Source organism: Bombus huntii, unplaced genomic scaffold (genome assembly GCF_024542735.1).
Source record: "Bombus huntii isolate Logan2020A unplaced genomic scaffold, iyBomHunt1.1 ctg00000060.1, whole genome shotgun sequence".
NCBI lineage: Eukaryota > Metazoa > Arthropoda > Insecta > Hymenoptera > Apidae > Bombus > Bombus huntii.
The window spans coordinates 993025-1017951 of record NW_026099321.1 but is presented as its reverse complement, the minus strand read 5'-3'; the positions used below and the strand labels follow the sequence as shown (position 1 = coordinate 1017951).

The 24927-nt window shown below is 40.1% G+C and overlaps 3 protein-coding genes across 3 annotated transcripts in view; all 3 read right to left on the bottom strand.

The window, feature by feature from the left end:
• Positions 1-413: 413 nt before the first annotated feature.
• Positions 414-24927, bottom strand: part of LOC126875919 (uncharacterized) — an 87918-nt gene continuing 63404 nt past the window's right edge. Inside the window, exon 2 of the mRNA XM_050638822.1 lies at positions 414-2773. Within this exon, the coding sequence (XP_050494779.1) occupies positions 423-1649 (1227 nt within the window). The 5' untranslated portion in view covers positions 1650-2773 and the 3' untranslated portion in view covers positions 414-422. The remainder of the gene's footprint in view (positions 2774-24927) is intronic.
• LOC126875913 (uncharacterized) lies at positions 2796-9349 on the bottom strand. Its single transcript, XM_050638796.1, has 4 exons — positions 8549-9349; positions 8193-8316; positions 5502-5878; positions 2796-2993 (listed from the first exon to the last, which is right to left on the bottom strand). Exons 1-4 carry the CDS (start codon positions 9095-9097, stop codon positions 2796-2798), a joined length of 1248 nt encoding a protein of 415 aa, XP_050494753.1. The 5' UTR covers positions 9098-9349.
• Positions 10572-24927, bottom strand: part of LOC126875922 (uncharacterized) — a 258532-nt gene continuing 244176 nt past the window's right edge. The window contains exons 12-15 of the mRNA XM_050638828.1: positions 11711-11776; positions 11369-11417; positions 10994-11061; positions 10572-10623 (exon numbers count right to left, since the gene is read on the bottom strand). Coding sequence (XP_050494785.1) covers positions 10594-10623; positions 10994-11061; positions 11369-11417; positions 11711-11776 — 213 coding nt within the window. The 3' untranslated portion in view covers positions 10572-10593. The remainder of the gene's footprint in view (positions 10624-10993; positions 11062-11368; positions 11418-11710; positions 11777-24927) is intronic.

Here is a 24927-nt window from a genome sequence, read left to right as displayed (position 1 = left end):
GTGGAATAAATCACTATGTCATCCAGATAGACGAATAGTTCTATTCCTTGCAGACCAGATAATATTGAATTCATCAAACGTTGAAATGTTGCTGGGGCATTTTTTAATCCAAAGGGCATTCTTTTGAATTGAAAATGTCCGTATAGTGTCGAAAATGCAGTTTTGTGGGCATCTTCCAGTGACATACGGATCTGGTGAAAGCCCGATGCCAAGTCAAACGTGGAAAAATATTTTGCACTTCCTAATTGATCCAATATTTCTGTAATGTTGGGTAGTGGGAAAGCATCGCCTATCGTTTTATCGTTCAACTTTCTATAGTCGATAACTAATCTCCAGCGTTTATTTCCTTGCGAATCGGGTTTTTTGGGTACAATCCATAACGGGGAGTTATATGGAGATATTGATGGTTCCACTTGGACCTGTCAATTTATTTCTTCTCGATGTATTGGCGGATATCGATACTGTTTAGTATTGATGGGTATATTGTCCGTCGTGATTATCCTATGTTCCAGAACTTCGGTTGCTTCCAATGTATCTCCTGGAATATGAAACCTATCTTGATTATTACGAATCAACTTTTTAACATTTTCCTTTTTTTCTTCGTTCAAGTGTTCGAGTCGTAGTAACTCAATTATTTTATCGTATCTACTTTCCTTCGATTTTAAAACTGTATTACACGCTGTCCTAGGAAGCGGGGAGGGGTTTTCGAATTCCTTAATTACCATCGTCGGTGTTGTAAATTCGTAATTTCTTGAAGTAGTATTTATTACTCTTATGTAACCTTTTCCTTTATGATTCCTCACAACTGCATTTCCAAAATAAATTCCTTTGATCGGCTCAATTCTCGGAATAAATCCCTCTTTTATCTCTGGATTTGCGACATTAATTGAACACGTTACTGAACTTCGCTTCGGTATAATTATTTTTTCTTTAGTATCGAAGGGTATATAAATATTTCCCCATTTAATATGTTTTTCCTCATAATCTAAACGAGCTTTACAACCTGCAAAAAATTCGGATCCTGGGATTCGGTCTTGATAGATTAGCAATGAATCATCGACTACATGAAAAATAACCGGATGGCCCGCAACCTGTATTACCGTCTGCCCTAGGGAGACCAAGCTCGTTGCCGTAATTCCTCGCACTACGATTGATTCCTTTTCGTCGATGATGGCTGAATCGGGTAAAGCAGGTTTTTTGATAATATTAATTTCCGATCCAGAGTCTAATAATGAACTCGTCTTAGTTTTTAGATCTGGGGAAACTATTCGTGCAGTTGGGGTCGTTGGGGAATCATTAAATTTTACTGAAATAATTCGGAGAGGTCGCCTTCCGAATCTGAATTCAACTCCTGGTGATTTTCCTTCACCGGTTGTTTGTGCTTCACTCTTTCCCTTTTTTCTTGAGATTCCGGATTCTCTGTTTGTGACCTCGTTTGGTTGTGGGATAACTCCCCCACAGTATTTAATGGTTGTTCGTTCGGTCTTACGGTCGGCATTGCGTTCGCTCGGTCTCTCGTTATGGGTGGTGGAGTCGATCTCGCGGGGGTGGCAGCCCTTATTCCGTTTGTTGCCGTCGGCGCCGGTCGCCTGGTTGCCGCCTGTACTCTTGGGCGATTCGGCGTATCGTTCCTTCGTGGCTCGCCCCATTCTCCCGAAGGACGCGTTTGGTTTCCCGATGGTCTCGAAGTATAGGGTACGATTAATCCGGCATCTACTCGGGCTTTAAATTTGTAACAATCTTTGACTAAATGCCCGGGTATTTTACAATAATTACATGTGATATTTTGTCTTGTAGTATTCGAAAAATTCTGCGATGGAGGTACCGATCTTCGATCTTGGCGGTTGTTCCTGATATTGTTGTTAGTGTTCGAAGGGCGTACGTTGTCGCGTCTGTAATAGTTCGAGGGTGTCGGTCGTTGGGGTCGCGTTCTATCGGTTATTCGTCTCAGTTCGTGTGTTGCTTTGACGGCTTGACGATACGCATCTTCTAAAGTGTGGTACCCTGCTATTTTTACTCGCACATATACTTCGTTCGGAAGTCCTTTAACGAAAGCTTCTCTCGTTTCCCAATCTATGGTATCTTAGATATCGGGGGATATGATGCCGTAGTCGCCTCTTTCTCCGTCCATTATTGCCAATCTAAGATTTCTAACGCGATCCATATAATCTAATATGTCTTTCCCGGGTCGTTGAAATATCGTTCCTAATTCCCCTTTATATTCGTTGAGAGATTTTTTGGGCCGAGTAGATCCTTTAATTTATTTCCGAAATCATTTAGACTCATTAATTCTGTGTCTTCGATGGCGAGGAACGCGTGTCCACGGAGCTTATTTACTAACAATTTTACTAATTGAGGTTCTTGATATCTGGGAATCATATTTTGCGCGCGCTCACAAGCTCTTAAAAGGTGGAATACCGATGGTCGATATCCGTCGAACGCTGGCACCGATTCGATCGCGTCTTTTAGCTTAATTGGCTGGGTATGTCCACTCGGCTGGACCGTCTCTTTTTGTGTTGTCGGCGGCAATACGGGTGTTTTAGGTTCCTGTTTTGTTTTAAGTTCGAACATGCCGTTTTGTAGTTCGGCGAGTTTTGCACTCATATCGCGAAAGTTCGCATCCCATGCTTTGAGTTTTTCCGACAATGTCAAAACCATTTCTTCGTCCAACGATTCCAATTCAGTCGCCATTGTTTCTTAAATATATATATTTTATTGACAAGCGTGACAACTTTAATCCTCTGTGGAGCGTATCCCACCGCTGCCACCAAATCTGATGGGCTATGCCCGCACAGCTAAATTCGAATTCTGAGAGTTGCAGTAGTTGAATGTAAATGTCTTTGGTTTCTGTCATCGCAGGCTGTATGCTGCAGTCCCCGATGGAGTTTAAAGAGATGGTGGTAACGTTGAGGTGGTTGCCATTGCAGTCGTATCCTACCAGGCCATATGCCATTTCGATGAGGGTAAGTACGATGACCAGGTGATTCATCTTCCTATTAACAATTTATTAAATCGTTTCTTACTCTTGAGTTTATTAGAAATAAGAATAACCTTTTATTATTATTAATATATATATATAAAAAGATAAATTTTTATATTTATATATATATTTTTTTTCCTTTTTTTCTTCCCTTTCTCTTTTTTTTTATTATTATTAAAACTTTTGTTTTATTTTAGGTTTTACGTACATGTTATCAGTGAAAATAAATATTATGAATGCTACTTGGGTTATAATTATATACATATATGCATACGTATTGGTAAGTAGTATAAATGAGATTTGTTTTATTGTTATAAATATATAAGTATATATTATCAATAGGAATAGATATTACAAATCTAGCTTGTCTTCGAATATATATATATATATGACGGGTTTACATTAGAATTAGGGTTAGGGGCGTGAAACGAATCTTCGTTTGGATTACACGTCGTCATTATACAATAGAGAAGACATTGGCTAGTGCAAATACGATTATCATAGAACCGGACAAGTAACCGTGGTAATTAGATACTCGAGAAACTAATGACAATGATCCTAGGTTCAATAACGAATCCGCGGTCGACGGGATGATAGATGAACGTGCTCACAAAATCCAAGTCGGACGCGTAATATTCACTGGTCGTAAAGGGTTACACTTTTCATCGATAAGATCGCGAGTGGGAATAACTTTCCCGTGCCGATGATGCCACAGAGGAAAACTATAATGGGGTGTGTCTAAGGACACGAGATCATCGGATTCGTCGAGAAAAGCCTTCGTTCAGAAAGTAAGGGAAATTGGCGTTGCTGCTAATTGGTCAATCTCCATATCGGTGGTTAGAAAGAGATGCTAGCCGCCCTCGAGGGAAAGTTGCTAGTGGGAGACGCCGCTCGGTGAAAAATAGGTCTCCCCTATTTTCCCGTAGTTGGGACAAAGACTGTTTGAAGGACTTTAGTTGGCTAAATCTTAAGATTTATAACGGGCCCTCGGGCTAGCTGAACATGTACTGCGGAGACGCATCGACATCTGGCAATCATCTTACTCGAAGAATAGGGTCTGCGTGTGGCGAGCTACGGGACGGAGACCGTTGGAATGTTTACTGTCGAGTGTTACAACTATTTCCTTTTTAAGGAGAGCTATAGAATTATTCCATGCCTTTGTTAGACAAGGCGTTCATCCCGTGACCGCGGCTACGTTCGGCGACTGGCTGTCGCCTCGAGCCCAACCTCATTATCACAACTCTCGAACAATTACAATCGGATTGAATAACTACAATTGTTTAATTACAGCTATAGTAGACTCTCGGTTACAATGTTGCGGGATTAACCAATATTCCAAAGACTCCGGTGTTCTTTCATCTCCGACATATATATCATGAACTGTACATATTTCAAAGATAACATATCTGTGATAGATCGTAGTGCTTTGGCTTTTCTTCGACGAGGAATTACCAAAGGACGAATATTCATACCGCCGAACGAGATGGTGGTAGCATATACGTAGTAGGTTAAAGAAAACAAGGTCTGGCGGTCGCGGAGTGAGAGCGGGACGAATGTACAGCAGAAGCGATGAGCGGAGTGCGAACGAGGAAGTCTGCCCTGAGGGTCGTAGAGTAACGTGCGAAAGTATAAACAGAACAGCGGCGATAGAGTTTGACATTTCCTCCTCTTTCTGTAATTTTTTTCGCTGTACTCGCCCATTGTGAAAATAAACGAAGCTATGACGATTAATATTCGTATATATCATAACTTCGTATTTAGAATAGAAATAAGAATGATTTTCTTTATGCTCCTACTCTTTAGTAGAGAATTAGCTTACATCGAAAGCAAAACAGAATTGACTGTGAGCTAATATGGTGTCAACCGTTTCCGAAAACTCTTTCACATTTGGTTAACGAACGATTATTTGATGTTTTTCTTGAAATTGTTGAGAAATACGGTACCTTTTACGATGAGATACATTTAATACTTCACGATTATCGCGTTTCATTTGATAGAAAACACTTGACACGACTAGTCTCAATAATTCTAAGGGCAAGTTCTTTTTTTTTTATTTATTTGTTGAAATTACAATCAATTCTCGCGTTGAGAATTTTCAGTAATTTTTTTGGCGTGGCGCAGTGACATGGCTGTTTATTTACAATAAGTTAATACTTGTTACAGATAGGTATAATTTGTAGGTATTATAGGTAAGTGCATATGCTTAGTTTGGATAACTAAATGAATCGAACGTTTAGGTCTAGCGGGTAGTGCCTCTTCAGCCTGCGAATCTGGTCCGTCGTGTCAAGTAGTCCAGTGATTAGGGGGTTCGGTGTTTGTTGACTCTTTTGCTATATCTGTCGCTGTATTTTGCTATTTCCGCTTTGACTGTGGGTATCTTGAGGTCGCGATGGATGGTTTCGTTGGTAACATACCAAGGTGCGTCTATTAAGGATCTTAGCGTTTTCGATTGGAATCGTTGTAGTATTTCGATGTTGGAGTTACTTGCTGTTCCCCATAGTTGGATTCCGTAGGTCCATACAGGTTTTATTACGGTCTTGTAGAGGGTAATTTTATTCTGTATGTTTAGTTTGGAGCGTCGGCCCGTGAGCCAATAGAGTTTTTTTAGTTTGTCCTTTAGTTGCTTCGTTTTATCTGAGATGTGTTTCTTCCACATTAGTCTCCTGTCCAGGATCATGCCCAGGTATCGGACTGTGTCCCTGCTAGGAACTGTTGCATTGTTGATGGTGACCTGGGGGCAGGTTTGTTTTCGGAGCGTGAAGGTTACATGTGAGGATTTCTTTTCGTTGATGTTGAAGCCCCATTTGTGAAACCACTTTTCCATGGAGTCGAGACTTCGCTGGAGAGTGGATGAGGCTATTACCGGGTCTGCGTGGGTAGCTAATAGCGCTGTGTCGTCTGCAAATGTCGCTATTGTTATATCGTTTGATATAGGTAGGTCGGCAGTGTAGATGGAGTACAGTAGGGGTCCGAGGACACTACCTTGGGGTATGCCGGCTTCTATTGGGAATGTTGCGGAAGTGGCGTCTAGGCATTTAACCATGAATTGTCTATTGGTTAGGTAAGATTTTAGGATGGAGTAGTAGGGGTGGGGTAGGATCTTTTTAAGCTTGTATAGTAGCCCTTCATGCCATACTTTGTCGAATGCCTGTTGGATGTCTAGGAAAACCGCTGAGCAATATTTTTTCTTTTCGAGTGTTTGGCTGATCGTATGAGTTAAGCGGTGGATTTGCTCTACTGTAGAATGATGTTTTCGGAAGCCGAATTGGTGATCTGGGAGTGTTTTCAAGTTCTCTAGGATTGGAAGGAGTCGGTTCGTGAGCATCTTCTCGAATAGTTTGGACAGGGTAGGTAAAGGACTGATTGGGCAATAGGAGCTGGTTTCGTATATCGGTTTACCGGGTTTAGGGATGAGGGTAATCAATGAGATTTTCCAGGCCTTAGGATAGTGTTTCAGGCGAAGGATAGCATTAAAAATCGATGTGATGATTGCTATCCCTTTTATGGGTAGTTCCTTGATTTCTTTATTGCCTATTAGATCGTGTCGTGCTGCTTTCTTGGGGTTTAGGCGACTGATTGTTTCTATAGTCTCTGCAGAGGTGAAGGGTTCGATAGGAGGGGACATTTGGAAGGGGGTGTGCAAGTATTCAGTAACGTCCGCGGCGACTTTGGGGGAATGGGGTTTGAATACTTTTGACAAGTATTTAGCAAACAGGTCGGCTTTTTCTATAGGGCTTCGCGCCCATCCACCTTGCGGACGGCGGATTAGTGGGATTATTTGTGGGGGACGTGTGAGTTTCCTGGAGGCCTTTCATAGTGAGTAGTTGGAGTCGGCTGTGGGGGATAAGCTGGCGAGGTATTTTTGGAAACAGTCGTTTTTGTAATTTTTTATTGTTTTGGATAGCTTTCTAGTTGCGTTGTTTAGTTTGCGTTTGTCATCCGGTGTTCTATGGGTCTGCCATACTCTTCTTAGTCTACGTTTTTCTGCTATTTTTTTTAGTATGTATTGGGGATATTCTTGTTTGTTGTTAGATGGCTTTGTCGGTGTGGAGAGGCGGATTGCGTTTATTATGCTCGTGTTTAAGTATTCCGTGGCTGCTTCGATTTCTTCCTTTGTTTTTAGTAGGGTGAAGGCTGAGGTTGAGTGTGTAAAGACTTCTCTAAAGAGCTGCCAGTTGGTGTGTTGGTTGTGAATGGAGCCATTAGGTGTATTCTCGATGATTGTTGAACTGACTGTTGCTATCACGGGAGAATGATCAGAGGAGAGATCAGCCGAAGAGTTGATCTTGACGTGTCTTGATGAGATATTTTTAGTTACGAAGAAGTCGAGAAGGTCGGGTATTTTGTTGGTGTCAGTGGGCCAGTATGTGGGTTCGTATGTGGTGAGGTAGTTGAGATTGTTGTTTATTATGCTGTTTAAGAGGTTTTTGCCTCTTGCTGTAACCAGTCTGCTGCCCCATTGGATGTGCTTGGCGTTATAGTCTCCTCCAGCTATGAATCTATTGCCCAGGGTGTCCAGGAAGTTATCAAAGTCTTCTTTGGCGATGGAGTGTCTGGGAGGGCAGTATACTGCTGAGGTGGTGATTGTGCCATGACAGTCTTCTATTGCTACGTTTGTTGCTTGGAGGTAGTCTTTCTGGAATGATGGAAATTCGTAGTGCTTAATACTTGCTTTGATTATTATTCCGGTGTCACCGTGGGCCTTCCCGCTGGGGTGTTGGGTATGGTAGAATTTGTAACCATTTATTTTCAGGTAGTTCTTGTCGGTGAAGTGGGTTTCCGATACGAGCATTACGTCGATTTGCTGGTGTTTTAAGAAGAGTTCTAGTTCAAGTTTGTGTTGCGCTAGACCGTTGGCGTTCCAGAGTGCTATGCGCCTTGGTTTTATTTTGCATCGGGGCGTGTTAATTTTTCCACGATGAGTGTTAGTAGCGATAGCAAGTTATTTATTTGCTCTGATTGTTTCTCTATTAGCTTTTCAAGCCTAGAGAAGTTGTCTGTGTTAGGTGGGTTGGGGACACTGTTTTGGGGAAGATTCCTTTGGCTGTTCGGGTTATTTTGGATGCCTTGTACTGCTTGGGAATAGGAGGTTGAAGTGGTGATGAATTTGGTAGGACTGGGTGTTTGGTTGGTTGAGGGGGTTGGGATAGTCGTGAATTTCGGCGGGCTGGGTGTTTGGTTGGATACCTTTTTTGCTCTGAGCTTAGGGTACCTGTTCGTGTATAGTGTTTTATAGGCTGAGCAGCCTTTGTAGTTGGCAGGATGGTCCCCTTGACAGTGGATGCATTTCGCTGGGGTTTCCGGTGATTTGGCGCACTGGTCAGTGGAGTGAGTGCCTGCGCATTTAACGCAGCGGAAAGTATGGTTGCAGTATTTCTGCGTATGACCGTACCTTTGGCACCTTTTGCATTGCACTATTTCATTTTTCACAAGCGGTGGTTCGAACTTTACTATCGCGTTCATTAGGCGACTGATGTTGTAGATTTCCTTATTGGTCGGCTTTTGTTTTATGTCTAGGAAGAATAAGGATAACGGGTCTTTCGAGACTCTATGCCTTATATTACTTACGTTGATGACTTCGTGGCCGAGTTTTGAGAGTTCGTATTTGAGTTCGTCTATGTCTGCTGAGTGGTGGATGTTTCGTAGGACCACCCGGAAAGGCCTTTCCTGTTTGAGTTGGTAGGTGTGGAAGTTGGCGTTCAGGGTCCTGAGTATCTTGGTGAGTTTTCTGTAAGCTTCTGGGTTCGTCGGCAGTATTTTTACTTTATTGTTGCTTATCTTAAGGTTATAATCCTCCTTGGAGATATCTCTCTCTAGGGACTTGATCATTGTCTGCATGTCGATGACGTCGTCCACAAATATTGGTGGGGGAGGGGGGATTCTCTGTGATTGTTGATTTGGTGGCGGTTCTACGATTTCCATGGCGTCGTTTGAGGATTCCAATACTGCGAACCTGTTGTGAGTGTTTATTTGTGTTGTTGTTTCTATTTTCCGTTTCTTGGTAGTATTAGCGTCGTTGGTGCGGAGAGATCTGCGACACTTCTGCCACGGGGGAGGTAGCGCGAGGTGGCTGCGAGTCTGCTCCGGAGAGCCTGTTCGCGATTGCTGGGCCATCATCGAGCTAGTTAATTCGGAATGAATAACTAGTCGTGAGGCTATGAGGCTAGTTTTCGGGTTGGGGTTAGGTGCGTGGGATTTTCTTCTCCCTAAAGGGTAGGGGACACTTGGCTGTGTTCACTTTCGACGGTTGGGCGACACGTGTTGTTTTCGGACTACGCTGGGCACTAGAGACACGTCTGCACGCTTCGGCATTCCACAGCGAACTGTCTAAGGGCAAGTGAATGGAAGCATAGCAAGTTCTCAACGCGAAAGCCGAATGTTTGCTGAGCGTTCGAGCGTCTAGCAAAAAATTTCACAAAAACTTGCTACCCATAAAGGGAACTATATACCCTGTGGTATATTTGACATTTTTATCTTAACAATAATTAACAGAATTGTACGCGAAAGAATCTTTTACGTATCTAAATGTTCTTTATTTCTTTCTTTCTGGTAACGTAAAGGGAAGTTTTGAAATTTTTTCAAGCCACAGTATATAACTGCACTGCCGTCCGCACGTGATTGTAATACCCTGCGTGTATGTTGCACTGTTGCTATTCTCATTTAGTCTGGCGCGTGTGGGTTCCGAGCTACATGCACATTCCATGTCTGTCTAAACGGAATCATGACATAACTGTTGTCAGTTTGAACGAACAAATCCACGAACGAATAAATTTATGTGGATGATCCTGTAGGTATAAAAACCAAAGAGAGCAGCTACGAATTTTGAATTCTCCAGAAAAACAATCCACATTTTAATGCTTTAAAATTAATTTTGTTCATTTTTCATGAAAGTGAAAAGATTTTTGAGATTTGGATAAGTTATCTCAGTCTTTAACACATAATGCTAATACAAGCAAAGTCAGCGGATTGGAGTTTGCATTTGCGCGAGCAGGTCTTGCGGTTTTTCCTTGGTTGTGAATAATAACGATTATGACGATGGTTGTAAATAAAGTAATCAAGATCTTCGTTTTATCTTAGGATAGAGTCGATAGAAATTGAAATTAACGAAATGAGTTGGTAGTGCAAATGAAGCGTAATAAGAGGAGGAAGATTAATTTCGTCAAATTCAACGAGAATTAATCGTTTGTAAGAATACAAAAATATTGTAACTCGTAGGAAACGAAAAATTGCCGTCCAGTACCGATCAATTATTTAACTAGTAGATTTTTTACTGTAAATGACTAACAATGTTGAAAAAAGATGTTAGAATACACATTCTTATCCAAATTTGATTTTTACATATATCACAGGTAAAGTAATTAATATTTTCTTGATCTGTGCATTCGACGTGTACCTGTCTTCGCATTCGTCGTTTTTGAAATATTGAAAGCCTTAGCGGCTTGTCTTCGGGTCATTTTATTTTCGAGAGGTAGCTTCAAAGCCGTTGGAATTTCAGGCATTTTGCCGTGGGAGAAGGTAGAAAAACATCTTCTAATTTAATTTGTCAAGAGATTGAACTTGCAGATAAAAGAAATTTACTGCACTGCTAACATCAGACAGGAACCGTTGAAAGGCTAATAGTAGAAATGCAGACTGCGAAAAATCTGTTACGAAACAAAACAGGATGAGTGATCGCTGACTATTTGAAAAGTTGGAGATAATGAAAAATGAAGGTTTATTGACTTTAGTAACTTTAGCAATAATAAAGATTGAAATTCTAATAAAATTTGATAAGTATAAAAACTGAGACTCTAATATGAATGTGTAAAATCTAAAATAATCTGTAGTATGTTAGTCATTTGTTTTACAATTCGGTATTAAGACTTTAACTCTTATTTTATTTTAACGAAAAAATAACCTCAGAAAATGCTATCCTCCTAAATTTTCAGTCAAATTGTATTTCTTCATTGATAGTGATCAAAGAAAAATATACAGAATAGACATAACTGAAAGTAAGTATGTAAAAATACTTACATACTTGGCTTTTGTGCCACTGTTAGAACACTCCTGAAGAAGATGACGAAGTTGAAGTAGTGATATGTCTATAACAAAACATAAGATATTAAAATCGGTAACACATAATAACAAACGTGAAACTTTAGCAACAATAAAGACTAAACTCTAATAAATATGTAAATTGGAACTCTAATATAAAAGTTTGAGAACAACATATTCAGTGATTTTTGATGCGTATCAGCCAGTTTTATTGTACTTTAATGTTAAGATTTTAAGACTTTATTTCAATTAAAGAGGGCATTTACAGTTTTCTAAATTATCAATCATTTTTATTGTATAATAAATTTATTGTATAAGAGAACAAACTGAAATACAATATGTAAAACTACTTACATTCTTGAGCTCCTGCAGAAGCTTTGTCCTCTTGAGAGATGCACTGACTCTAATACCGAAAAAGAATATTCAAAAGAATATGAAATAGGATCACATTACCGAGAGCGTTAAAATTATAATCGGCGAACAAGAACTCTAACGTCGCGTACAAAATTATGTGATAAAATTTTATTATTTTCGCGTGTGATTATTTAATTGGATTAAATTATTAGAGTAATAAAAGACCGACGCCGCCAATACGTTACAATATGTTGCAAACCTGACGCAACACGATCCATGTTATCGGTACGAAATAAGACGACTAAATGACTCCTTGTACGTTAGTTTCGCCGAGTAACTTACAAAGTGGGAGGGAGGAGGGAGGGGGGGGCATGAGCCGATGGCACAAGCAGCTTCGCAGTTAACGATCTAGACAAAGAAATGTATACATCAACAAAAATATTCACCTTCTACGAAGCACTTCGTTTCGAATTACGCAGCAGGAATCTTTCTCTACGTCGATATTTACAAATATCGTACTATAATTCGTAGCCCTACTGGCAACATCACAGATACATTTGTCTAACTTATTACTTTAGTCACCTTACTTTATAATCTTAATTTCGTTAAACAAAGCAAGATTGAAACAACAGCATGGAGAAAGTGAAAAATTACTTAAAATTACTGTTCCGCAATGACCCAGTATGCAGATGAAGTCTTAAGCGCTTTTTGAGTGCGTATTCGCTTTTAATACTAATATAAAAATAATAAAGGAGAAACGATATTTATTTTTAAGTCCAAAATGTAGTAAGAGAATAATTTTTTCACGGTTGAAAATTTGAAGTCCATTGATATTTTCTCTATATCATTTTTATTATCACGACGTAGTACCTGAAGTTTTGACCGATCTAATGATTTTTATTCTTAGAAATATCCTGAATGAACGGGGAATTAAGAAATGTGTAATGAAGGATATAAATAATGGAAATTAATTATGGTGGAGGAATCAACGAAGAAAAGTTATTTTGCTAATTATTATACGAATGAATATTCAAAATGTCGCTCAACGACTACTAAACTATTTAATTAACACTAACCTCACCACCCCTAGTCAAATGACTGGTTTAAATATCTAATTTAAAATTGTACATTTATCGTTATATCTTTTGTTCATTTAGCTTTACGTGAATTTTTATATTCTCCGATTAATTGATTTCTCAACTTTTAAAACCGGGTTTTATTTGACCGGGCCTAGTGAGATTAGTGTCAAAAGCCAGCCTGAAATTTTCTTCAATTTCTGATCTTCGGTTGATTTTCAGTATTTTGCCTTCACTTTTCACCAAAAATTAGATGTGACAAACGAAATGCAATGTAAGACCTGCTAACGTTTAGGTCATGTTGCTTCTAATTGCAACGGACTGTCGCAGCGTTAAATTCAACGATGAATTACGATCCAGATGCAAGTATTGATCCAGATTTCTGTATCGAAGAAAACAAGGATAACACAAATCAACCTTGTTGCGTTTCGTGTAAAAGTTTTGGTCATCCTGTTCACATCAAGATTGCTCTCTCAACGCTTATTGTCAGTGTTAAAAAGGCAATGGCAAAAGAGAATGTGGAATATTAACGAAGAAACAAATAAACAACAACAAGTAACAAGAAACAAGTAACTCAAAAATTACTTGCAGTAAAATTCCATCGAATAGTAAACTAGATAATTGTCCTAGCCTCTGTATTCCCTTATTTCATCGTGATATATCTGATGGCTAAATATGAAAGGAGATTCCGCGAGTCGAAACGCGCCATAACTGACGCGACGATATTAGCGTATATAGCGATATTAGCGGTAGCGTTCGACTTTGCTGTCGTATTTCACCTTGTCATTATGAACAAACAGCACACTGAGGAACGTGTAATGTAAGATATTCACGCGTAGCGGGAAATGCATAAGCGATAATGAGCTTTGTAGAAATAATCAATTTGTGACGGATGAAAAGAGAGAGAGTGCGTTTCGTCCCGGGACTACCGGTGGACTCGTCAGTAAGGCTATGCCCGGTAGTCCCTGCCTTAGACGTAGAGGGAGTCTCGCTAGGTGCGGTATTTGTATCAATCGCTCGTATATTTGACCGCTAGCGAGTTAGACAGACAGACTCGTTGTCGTCGTAGCCCTCTAGTGTTGGCGGTTGGTACCAGCGGATCGCCCGGGAGGTGTTGCGCCGCGTTGATGTCTCGTCCTGTCAGCGTCCTGTTGATACCGATCCGCCACAAATTAATTAATATTCACTAAATACTAACACGCACGTGCACTTTCTGGGAACGCTTCACTATCCGCCGTAGAGATTGCAGGTTCGGGCGGCCATGCGAGTAAGATTCGTTTCTTTAATTATAGCGGAGTTATTATAACACTCGCGATGACGTTATTTTGTGAAGCGGTAATACGCGTAATAAATTTACTATTAAGACGCGCACGTGTGTAGAATTGACGCCATTTACGTGATGGGTAACGTTAGGACGCATGCGCTAGCGGGTCGCGACGAACATATGTGGTGGTTCGCCTCGTCGATGCTGCATCGTTTAAGAGTATGTACGGTCGGATCGGTGTAAGTTCCTATTATGAAGGAATAAAGTCGGGTCGACATGATCTCCAGGGCTGAGCTGAAAGGGTTCATACAAGCCTTGGCGGGTGCAGCGCAGATGTTAAATGTTTCAGTCAAAAAATTTCAGTTGGATAAAGATAAGGATGAGGGGATTAGGGAGATAGGAAATTTGATTAAAGGCATCCTGTCTTCCTTGGAACAATGTGGAGAGCAGAAGGCTAGAAGGAGAAAGAGAAGAAGAGAGCCTATTGAGATAGAAAGAAGGGTAGACAGGACAGAAAGAATGAAAGAAGCGATGATGACTAAAGGCGGATAGCCTAAAAGGAAAGTGGTATCGCCGGCTGAAACAATGAGAGTAGTGGAACTTAAGAGGCCCCGAAGAGGAGAGGCCACATACGCCGAGGAGTGTGGGAGGAAAATCAGGAAGGTAAGGAGTGAACAGGATTATAGTGAGGATTCTGAAGGTTGGATGAGGATAGAAAGAAGGAAAAGGGAGAGGAGGGCTCCCTTAGAGCAAGCTATCCCTATGGTGCGTCCGGGTAACAACCGGCAGGTTGTTATCGAAGAGAGAGGCGTACCAAGGAATAGGAGATGGAAGGAAGCCATTCTAGATAAAGTTGAAGAAGGCTGTGAATGGCTTCAAGTTTATAGGAAAATAATGGCGGCTAGGAGCACCTTGGAAGGAGCTATGGGGGTGCGTAAAACGAGAGCCGGCCATATATTCATTGAATTCGACAGGTCGGTGGCGGTGAACGAGGTGGCGGCCAAGTTAAGAGCCGCTCTGAGTGACAATACGGAGGTGGCTGCTCTCGTCAACAGAGCAACCTTACAGACCAGGAATATCGATCCCTTTACCAGCAAGGAGGAGGTCGACGCTTCTGATTACGCCATAGGAGCGGTACTTCAACAGCGCGTCAACGATACTTGGCAGCCATTAGGTTTCATGACGAAATCGCTATCCCCCGCGCAACGAAAGTAGAACGCATACGATCGAGAATTACTCGCGATGTACACCGCGGTGAAACGATTCAGGCACGCTGTCGAAGGGAGAGATTTCGCGATTTATACTGATCACAAACCTCTACGCGTACGTATACGCGTATATAAACGTATACGCGTTTGATCAAAATCCCGACAAGTGTTCGCCGAGACAGTTTGGACACTTAGACTACGTAGGACAATTTACGACCGATATCCGACACATTAAAGGGGTAGACAATAACGTAGCCGATACTCTACCACGAATAGAAGCGATCGGGAAATCCGTCCATCATCAAACGTTAGCCGCAGCTCAAGAAGACGATACCGAGCTACGCGAAATCACTGAGTCCGGCTCTAGCGCGCTGCAATTGACAAAAATACGATTTCCCGATCAGGATGTCGGAATTTATTGCGATCTCACGAACGAAACCTTGCGACCGTACGTACCGGAACCGTTACGTCGCACCGTATTTCAGTCGTTACATAGACTTTCCCATCCGGGAATACGCGCTACGCAAAAATTGGTGACAACACGTTTCGTCTGGCCGTCCATTAATAAAGATTGTCGAACTTGGACGCGACAGTGTATACCATGTCAACGCTGCAAAGTCACCAGGCACGTATCCTCGCATGTCGGAACGTTCAAAACGTTAGAAGGCCGGTTCCAACACATACACTAGACATTATCGTCATGCCATATTCACAAGGTTATCGATATTGTCCAAAGTGTATCGATCGTTTCTCGCGTTGGCCCGAAGCCACTCCCATCGTCGATATGGAAGCGCCAACCGTTGCTTCGGCCCTCCTTTCCACTTGGATAGCTCGGATGGTAGAGCGCCTACACAGACAATTAAAAGCGGCGATGAAGTGTCTCGACACGAGCAACTGGATCGAAATTTTACCCATTATATTATTAAGCATTCGAACCGCGATAAAGGAGGACTTAAACGCAACGGCAGCCGAAATGATTTACGGCACCGGCATACGATTGCCGGCGAAATTTTTCATAGCAACCGAGCAGCAGGCTAACTCGGAGTACGCGAACCGGCTTAAAGAAGGGATGGGGAAGGTCAGGCCGCATCCGGTCACGCATCATGGCGAAAAGAAAATTTTCGTTTTCTTAGAATTAGAAACCGTATGTTTTCTTATGTCATGACGCGATAGGGGGCCCTTTCCAGCCGCCGTATGACGGAACGTTTGAAGTCATAAAAAGAGGCGAAAAAATTACACCGCCGAAATTAATAATCGCGACGTAACGGTTTCCACAGACCGTCTAAAACCGGCGTTTGTAGTATAAGGAAAAATCGCCGTATCTCTTGACATACTAATTCCGGTAGATCAGGCGAACGCGAACGACGAAAACAGCGCAAGCAGCGATCGAATCGCGGAAGAAAACTCCAGGAATAGGTATGTTGCGCGGTCCGGACGTAGGGTCCGCTTTACCGATCAGTTCCCGGCAGGTTTCGGTTAGACGTCGTAAATTGTCGGATCGAGTGTATCGATAATTAAAAAAAAAAAGAAAATAACGATGACAAATAGAAACTCTGTAAATATTTCAAAAGTTTAACTTAATAAAAACGTTATCACTGGTAGGGGGTGATGTAGCGGCACATGAGTCAGAACACAATTTAAATGATGTTGTTGTTTTGCCTCGGAGTATCAAGACCGTTAGGTTCCAAGTAATGTAAGAACAAATAATATCCGGGCAAAACAATTTCGCCGTTTCGTGCAACCGTCAAACGTAGCAGAATTCGATTTTCCGGTTCTCTCCCGATCAGCGTAAATAAACGGACGCAATCGAAAAGAATTTAATTATCTAGAGTTATCAACCAGTTATCTATCGAATATTTATTAGCGATCTTACTTTGCGACTTATACACTGTACGGGCGTCTTAGCGATTATGGTTTGCATACATATTTATTCAATTATTTTAAATATATTCGACAATTTCAACAACGAGCAGTCTCGTCTAATACATTTCACGATCAAACATTGTCTACAAAAGTCATCTACATCAATATTTCTGAAGTGCGATCGACAATACACATAAAAGGAATGCCAAAAGCAAGAAGGAATCGTAGAGGTAGAGGCTATACCAGCAGGAAACGTGCAAAACGTTGACTAAACGTTTCCCGAAATTAGAAGAGAAGAAGAAAAAATTAGAAAAAATTAGGAATACCTTAAAATTAGGAAACCACAGAACAAACAGAAATTAGTTTTATCCATCGAACTCACCTATACCCGAACGCGATCTAGGGCTGCATTGCCAATAGTTTAGGAAAGCGATAATTATTCTCGTTTTATAAACTACATAGAGAGTTAAGACCAGAATTTTGATAATAAATATATAAGTAAATAAAATCGAATAAATTACCAGTTACGAGACATTGAAATTATTTATTTATTCCTAGAAAACTTTAATCCTTCCCGCGCTAGTACTCTCCTACCCACAGCAGCTAAGCTGAAACGTGGAGTTTATTTACCAGTCGTATTAATACAATAGTTAATGCTACTCCTACAGTCATATCAACGAATTAGAATATCAAGAATATGACAGTTTGAAAATTAAAAATAGTGTTGCACTTTAGAAAGGTGCGACAAGTTTTCAATCTATTCCATTCAGTCGTTAGCCTTGGTTCGAAAATAACGAACGAGAGTCGAACTAATTGAAATAGTTTAACGACTATTTCTTGTGGCAGCAACTACAGTTTTGATTCAAGCGTCAATTTGAGGAAGCTAGAGTCCGAAATCGAGAATAATAAGTAACGGTTACGAATACCGAAGATCAAAACCGGATCGTAACAGTAAATAATGATTAGGAAAGATAACGAATAAATGGAACTTGTTAATAATAATAATAATAACAAGAATAAGTTTCCTTAAATATCATAAAATGCATTTACCTTAAATTTCTGGCAACGAAAATTCTTGAATTTGATACAAAATGATAGCTAATAAAATGAATGAAACAAAAGCTTTGAAAAACAACTAATATTAACAGAAATGGGAATAAGGGAAGGATTGCATATACAAGGATGCGTAAGAGTGCACTTAGAAAAATCAAAATAATTGAAAATATAATTAGAACGCGGGAAGAAGATATCGCCCGAAAATTGTATATTATTTATTTAGTAAAAATTTTATTTATTTCTATTACATATGTCTATGGAAGATTCAGAGGCCAATTAGCGTAAATCCTACTTTCTCTGAGAAGGACTTACGTAGCTCCAAAAATAATTTATTCTTAAAAATTTTAATTAATAAATCAATTAACTCGCTACTTTCATGCATATATAGTAGATTACGGTATTGACCACGAAATTACTAAGCACAATTATTCCGAGCATAAGCACAAACAATGAGAATCATTTCGAAGTCGTGACAAGTCTAAGCATTATCGTTTGTTATGTAAAAAATAATTGTACACTGCTTAACTGAATTAAGCAAAAAAAGATGAAAATACACGTATTTCCAGGAAATTGCCCTTTTTCTGCTAGTGAATTCCAATATTTATCTAATGAGCAAAATTTATTCGATTGCGATAATGGCGAACGAGACGAAAATTTAAAAAAGAAAACTGTCACAAGAAAACTCTGCTGGATGATTTTCCACTTTATAAGATCAACGGTTCATCGATCAATGTTTTCCAAAACTCATTGTAAAGGAATACTTTTATGTTTTTTCTTTGTTATAACCATTTTTAAACTTCATGATTCATGGCATATTTAAACTTTAGAGTTGAAAGCTATATTTTACAAAAGGATTAAATAGAGAATTACTTCCTTTACAGATTTACAAAAAATTTTGTACGATGATCCGGGCTATGCCAATATTTTCGTTTGGCACTGTATTAGCATAAGCGAACAGTCTAACTTCCAGTCGGCTTGACAAAAATCGAACGATTAGCGCAAACAACTAGCGATCGCTTATTTTCCATAGCTCGGAATATAGTTATGGACATTAAGACGAAATTGTTACCGGAGAAAATACAAAAGTTATGTAGTTCAATACGACAAGATTTCTACAGGTTTTCTACATGTTATGTATATAGAAACGAAAAATGTAATAAAAATGAAAAGCCACCTAAAATAAGAAGGTTAAATATATTTGTGTTCACTTACCTTTATAGGAAGAATAGTTTCCTGTCCGGTTACTGCATTACCCTATCTATTATTGAACAAATTTTTAGGTTACAATTATTTACACAAAGCTAGTACGCGTGCGAATGTCTTTTTATTTTATAAACCTTTATGTATAAAAACTCTATCCACGTTAAATCAATCTCTTTTTATAGAAACTTAATATAGAAAGTTAATTTTCTAGATAGAAAAATTAAAACTTTCAGTAAATTCATGTACAACGTGCACTCTACTGCGTACCGGATACGAATGACGAGTGAACGTTATCGAATTCTACGGCGACCGCTTAGATAGTGACGAGGACGGATTAATATTGCTCAGAAACACACCTCACAATAAAAAGCTACATAAAAATACCGCACTACACCATATACGACACCAAGCATCCCTCAGGCAAAGTACACGGACGGACGGCAGTAGTAATAAAAAACGACATTAAACATCACCTACACAGCCAGGTCAGTAAGGAACATATACAAGCAACCACCGTTACCGTACAGACTAACAGCAACCAACTGCAGTTGTCAGCAGTATACGTACCGCCGCGACACAAAATCATAACGCAAATATGGGAAGACTACTTCCGACACTTAGGTGACAAGTATATTGCAGCGGGAGACTATAATTCAAAGCACACACTATGGGGATCAAGAATCACCACACCTCGAGGCAGAACCCTGGAAAAATACATCAGAAATAATAACCTCAATATATTATCCACAGGAAGACCGACATACTGGCCGACAGACCTGAGCAAAATACCTGACCTGCTAGACTTTGCAGTTACAAAGGGACTAAACGCAAATAAACTAAACATAGCATCCAGCCTTGAGCTTAGCTCCGAACATACGCCCATAATAATTTCATACAGAAACAAACCAATACTTTACAGCAGCACAGAGGAGCTATGCAATAAAACCACCAAATGGCAAATATTCAAAGAAATAATAGAGAGCAAAATCAGCTGCAACATCCCACTGAAAACACCTGAACACATCGATGAAGCAGTAACAACACTCACAGAAACTATCCAAGAAGCAGCAAGGGCAACCACTATACCTGAAACAACCAACAGACAAACAAAAACAGTTCCACTAGACATCCTCGAAAAAATTAGAGAAAAAAGAAAAGCGAAAGCAAAATGGCAAAAACACAGAACAAAAGAAAACAAAAAACACCTAAACAAACTCACAAAATAAGTAAAGAACAAAATAAAAGAGCACAACAACAACGAGTTCACAAAGTTCATCGAGTCACTATCTGCTCACGAAAACAACAATTACTCCCTATGGAAAGTCACAAAAAAATAAAGAAGACAACAAAAATGGTACCAGCAATCAGAAGAGCAGACAACACATGGGCAAGAAGCAACGAAGAGCAAGCTGAACAATTTTCCAACTACCTAGGCAACACGTTCACCCCACACAACATCAACAATAGCAACCACAATAGTCATACGGACGAGGATGCGCTAACTACTAGTACACCAACTGACAATCACCATACCCAAAGCAACAGCACAAGAAATCAGAAACATAATTGAGAAAACAAAAAACAATAAAGCACCAGGAATCGACCTAATTAACGGCAAAATCTTGAAAAACCTTCCGCCAAAAGCGATAAGACAAACCACAATAATAGTAAACGCAATACTAAGAATACAATACTTTCCAAAAGCTTGGAAACTGGCAAAAATCATAATGATACCCAAACCAGGCAAGGACCCACACGAAACCAAGTCCTACCGACCAATCTCACTACTTCCGGCGTTCCCTAAGATAGTAGAGAAAATAATCTACGACCGGATAAAACCAGTAATAGAGAAGAACCATCTAATACCGGATCACCAATTCGGATTCACAAACAAACACTCCACAATAAAACAAACGCAAAGACTCGTCAATGAAATCCTACAGGCGCTGGAAACAAAACAATACTGCACGGCGCTCTTTATGGACATCGAAAAAGCATTCGATAAAATAAACCACACTAGCCTACTACAATCAATCAGGAAACAGTTCTCGGGGCAGATATACCAACTAATCAAATCATACCTAAGCAGCAGAAGCTTCATAGTAAAAATCAAAAAGACACACTCGGAAGCTAAAGAAATCAAGGCAGGAGTTCCGCAAGGAAGCGTCCTAGGACCAATTTTATACACATTATACACGGCCAACATACCAACAACTAACAATAGCAAAATACTGACATTCGCGGATGACACAGCTGTACCAGTCAGGCACACTAACCCTGCAACAGCAGTTACATTACTACAAGAACATATCACAAAAATAGAAAAGTGGCTTCAAGCGAAACAAATCAAAGCAAACCCCGATAAATGCAAACATATTACATTCACACTGCGAAAACAGAAACCACCAAACATTGTACTAAACGGCACACACATAATACAAACAAGGCAAGTCAAATACCTAGGACTCCACTTAGATACACGACTCACATGGAAACAGCATATTACAGCAACAATAGACAAAATACAGATGGCAAGGAGACAAATGTACTGGCTAACAAGTCGAAAATCCAAACTAAGCATAGAAAACAAACTAAAAATATATAAAATGGTCATAAAACCAATCTGGACGTACGGAATAACACTATGGGAAACAGCAGCAATGAGCCATATAATCAAAATAGAGGCATCGCAATCTAAAATATTCAGAACAATAGTAAACGCGCCATGGTACGTTAGAAACGAGGACATTCGGAAAGACCTGGGAATATCAACGGTCAAGGAGGAGATCAACAAAAGTGCAAGAAGGTACGGAGAAAGAATAGCAATGCACCTAAACCGGCTGGCAGCGGAAACGGTCGACACATCAAGCATAAAAAGAAGATTAAAAAGGAAACACCCAACCGATCTCACAGAGGACATAACCCAACAAACACGATGGTGGTACCCCGCTGGGGGTAGCCACCCACATGTTATATTGGTATACAGCTACAACATTTTACCAAATGTCCTACTGGACAAATTGTAAAATCCAAATAAATAAATAAAAAAAAAACTTTCAAATAGAAATTCGTTGTTTATTGTGAATACACATATGTAATTTATATTTTTCTTAGGCAATAAACATTATATATATGTAAATTCTATAGAATTTAGAATATCAACCGACGGTTTGACTTTCACTGTGTTTACTGGGAGTCGGTCGAACGATATGAATAGAGGAGGACGGGGACTTGGGATAGAAAATAAAACAGGACTTGGAGAAGCGAAGATTGAACAAAGAAAAAAGCAAGTTAAGAGCCAGAAGGAGAAAGAGAAGACTTAGACAATCGATTGTTGAGTTTTCACAAATCGATCGCCAGATTTCCGAAAATATTACAACATTCTATATATATGTCGGAGATGAAAGAACACCGGAGCCTTTGGAATTTTGGATAATCCCGCAACATTGTAACCTAGAGTCTACTATAGCTGTAATTGAACAATTGTAGTTATTCAATCCGATTGTAATTGTTCGAGAGTTGTGATAATGAGCTTGGACTCGAGGCGACAGTCAGTCGCCGAACGTAGCCGCGGTCACGGGATGAACGCTTTGTTTAACAAAGGCATGGAATAATTCTATAGCTCTCCTTAAAAAGGAAATAGTTGTAACACTCGACAGTAAACATTCCAACGGTCTCTGTCCCGTAGCTCGCCACACGCAGACTCTATTCTTCGAGTAAGATGATTGCCAGATGTCGATGCGTCTCCGCAGTACATGTTCAGCTAGCTCGAGGGCCCGTTATAAATCTTAAGATTTAGTCAACTAAAGTCCTTCAAACAGGCAAACAGTCTTTGTCCCAACTACGGGAAAATAGGGGAGACCTATTTTTCAACGAGCGGCGTCTCCCACTAGCAACTTTCCCTCGAGGACGGCTAACATCTTTTTCTAACCACCGATATGGAGATTGACCAATTAGCAGCAACGCAAATTTCCCTTACTTTCTGAACGAAGGCTTTTCTCGACGAATCCGATGATCTCGTGTCCTTAGACACACCCCATTATAGTTTTCCTCTGTGGCATCATCGGGGCGGGAAAGTCATTCCCGTTCGCGATCTCATCGATGAAAAAGAGTAACCCCTTACGACCGGTGAATATTACGCGTCCGACTTAGATTTTGTGAGTACGTTCATCTATCATCCCGTCGACCGCGGATTCGTTATTGAACCTAGGATGATTGTCATTAGTTTCTCGAGTATCTAATTACCACGGTTACTTGTCCGGTTCTATGATAATCGTATTTGCACTAGCCAATGTCTTCTCTATTGCATAATGACGACGTGTAATCCAAACGAAGATTCGTTTCACGCTCCTAACCCTAATTGTAATGTAAACCCGACATATATATATATGTCGGAGATGAAAGGAAAACCAGAGCCTTCCCTTTGCAATTTTGGGAAAATCTTCTAATGCTTTAGCCTAGATTTTATCATAGCTGTAATTAAGCAATTGTTGTCATTTGTAATTGTTCGATATTTGTGATAGCGAAAGTCGGTTCGAGGTGACAACTGGTCGCCGAACGTAGCCACGGTCACGGGATAAACGTTTTGCCTGACGAAGGTGTGGATCGGTTGTATTGTTCTCCCTAGAAATCACATAGAATTGTACTTTAAAGATGTCGATATAATGGGACACACGTTGTATTAGGAATCAATCTCCAAACAGAAACTGCCTAGTAACGGCGTTTGGATCTTTCTCGATGTTTCCAAAGAGTATACAACAAACTTTTGACAGAAATTGCCTAGCAACAACGATTGGAACCTTCTCGATGTCTCCAGCGAGCATATAACAAACAAATGCAGTCGTATAGCGGAAAAGATTTTCATCAGATATTCATTCGTGTGATCGCCTTGGAAAGTGATACATCGAGCAATTTACCGAGTGTCTCAGGAATCGTATTTTTGTGTTTAAAAATTATTCTACGCATAGAAAAGAGTTATCCCGTTGACCGTGGATTCGCTTGAACCCAGGAACATTGTTAATAGTGTTAATTAAATTCATTATTCGTAAAACCTATTAATTGTTAATCTCAATATTCGTTAAATTTATTATTCGTAAAACATATTATTCGTTACTCTTATTATTCGTTAAACTTATTATTCTTTAATCTAATCGTTAGTTAAACTTATCGTTTGTTAATGTTATCATTCATTAAACTCAATATTCATAATATTTTGTAAAATCTTGTATATTCGCGTAAATATAATCTCTGTTGTGTAAAACGATGGCTAATTCAATCGAAGAATCGTTGTTACGCCGGGCGACTCTCTGCCTGGCCCAGGTCACACACCGCGGGCCAGACGGACACCAGATGTCCGCTCTTCCGTACGGCGTACCCTCAATAGCCTTAAGCACCCGTCATAAACCCGAGTCACTTGCCTACGAAGGTCCTTCAGACCCAACAAATATCTTTTCTAAATCAGTTTCCAAAGACTATTGTTTACTACGGCTTGACACGGGAAAGTTAGCTTTTCTCACGTACGATGCTTCCTACCAGCAACTTTCTATCGAGGGCGGTTAAGGCCCTTCCCAGTCCACCAACCTTCGTTTGTCCTATCCGAGGCAATGTATACTGGCCTCACCTCCTGATCTAAAATGTCATGAACAAATCCGATGATCCCGTGCGCTAGACACACCCATCACTAGCTTTCCTCCGACACAGCATCGTCACTCAACTTCACTTCTTCTACATCGTTGGAAAAGTCAACTACTAAGTCTAACGCTAATGCCTATCGAGGCATCTCGGTATTGTCGAGCATACATTTCCTCTGCTAAATATCTTATAGTGCTACGTCCACTAATACATTAAATCCAATTATAAGAGCCCTGCTCTAACGTACATATCTATCTT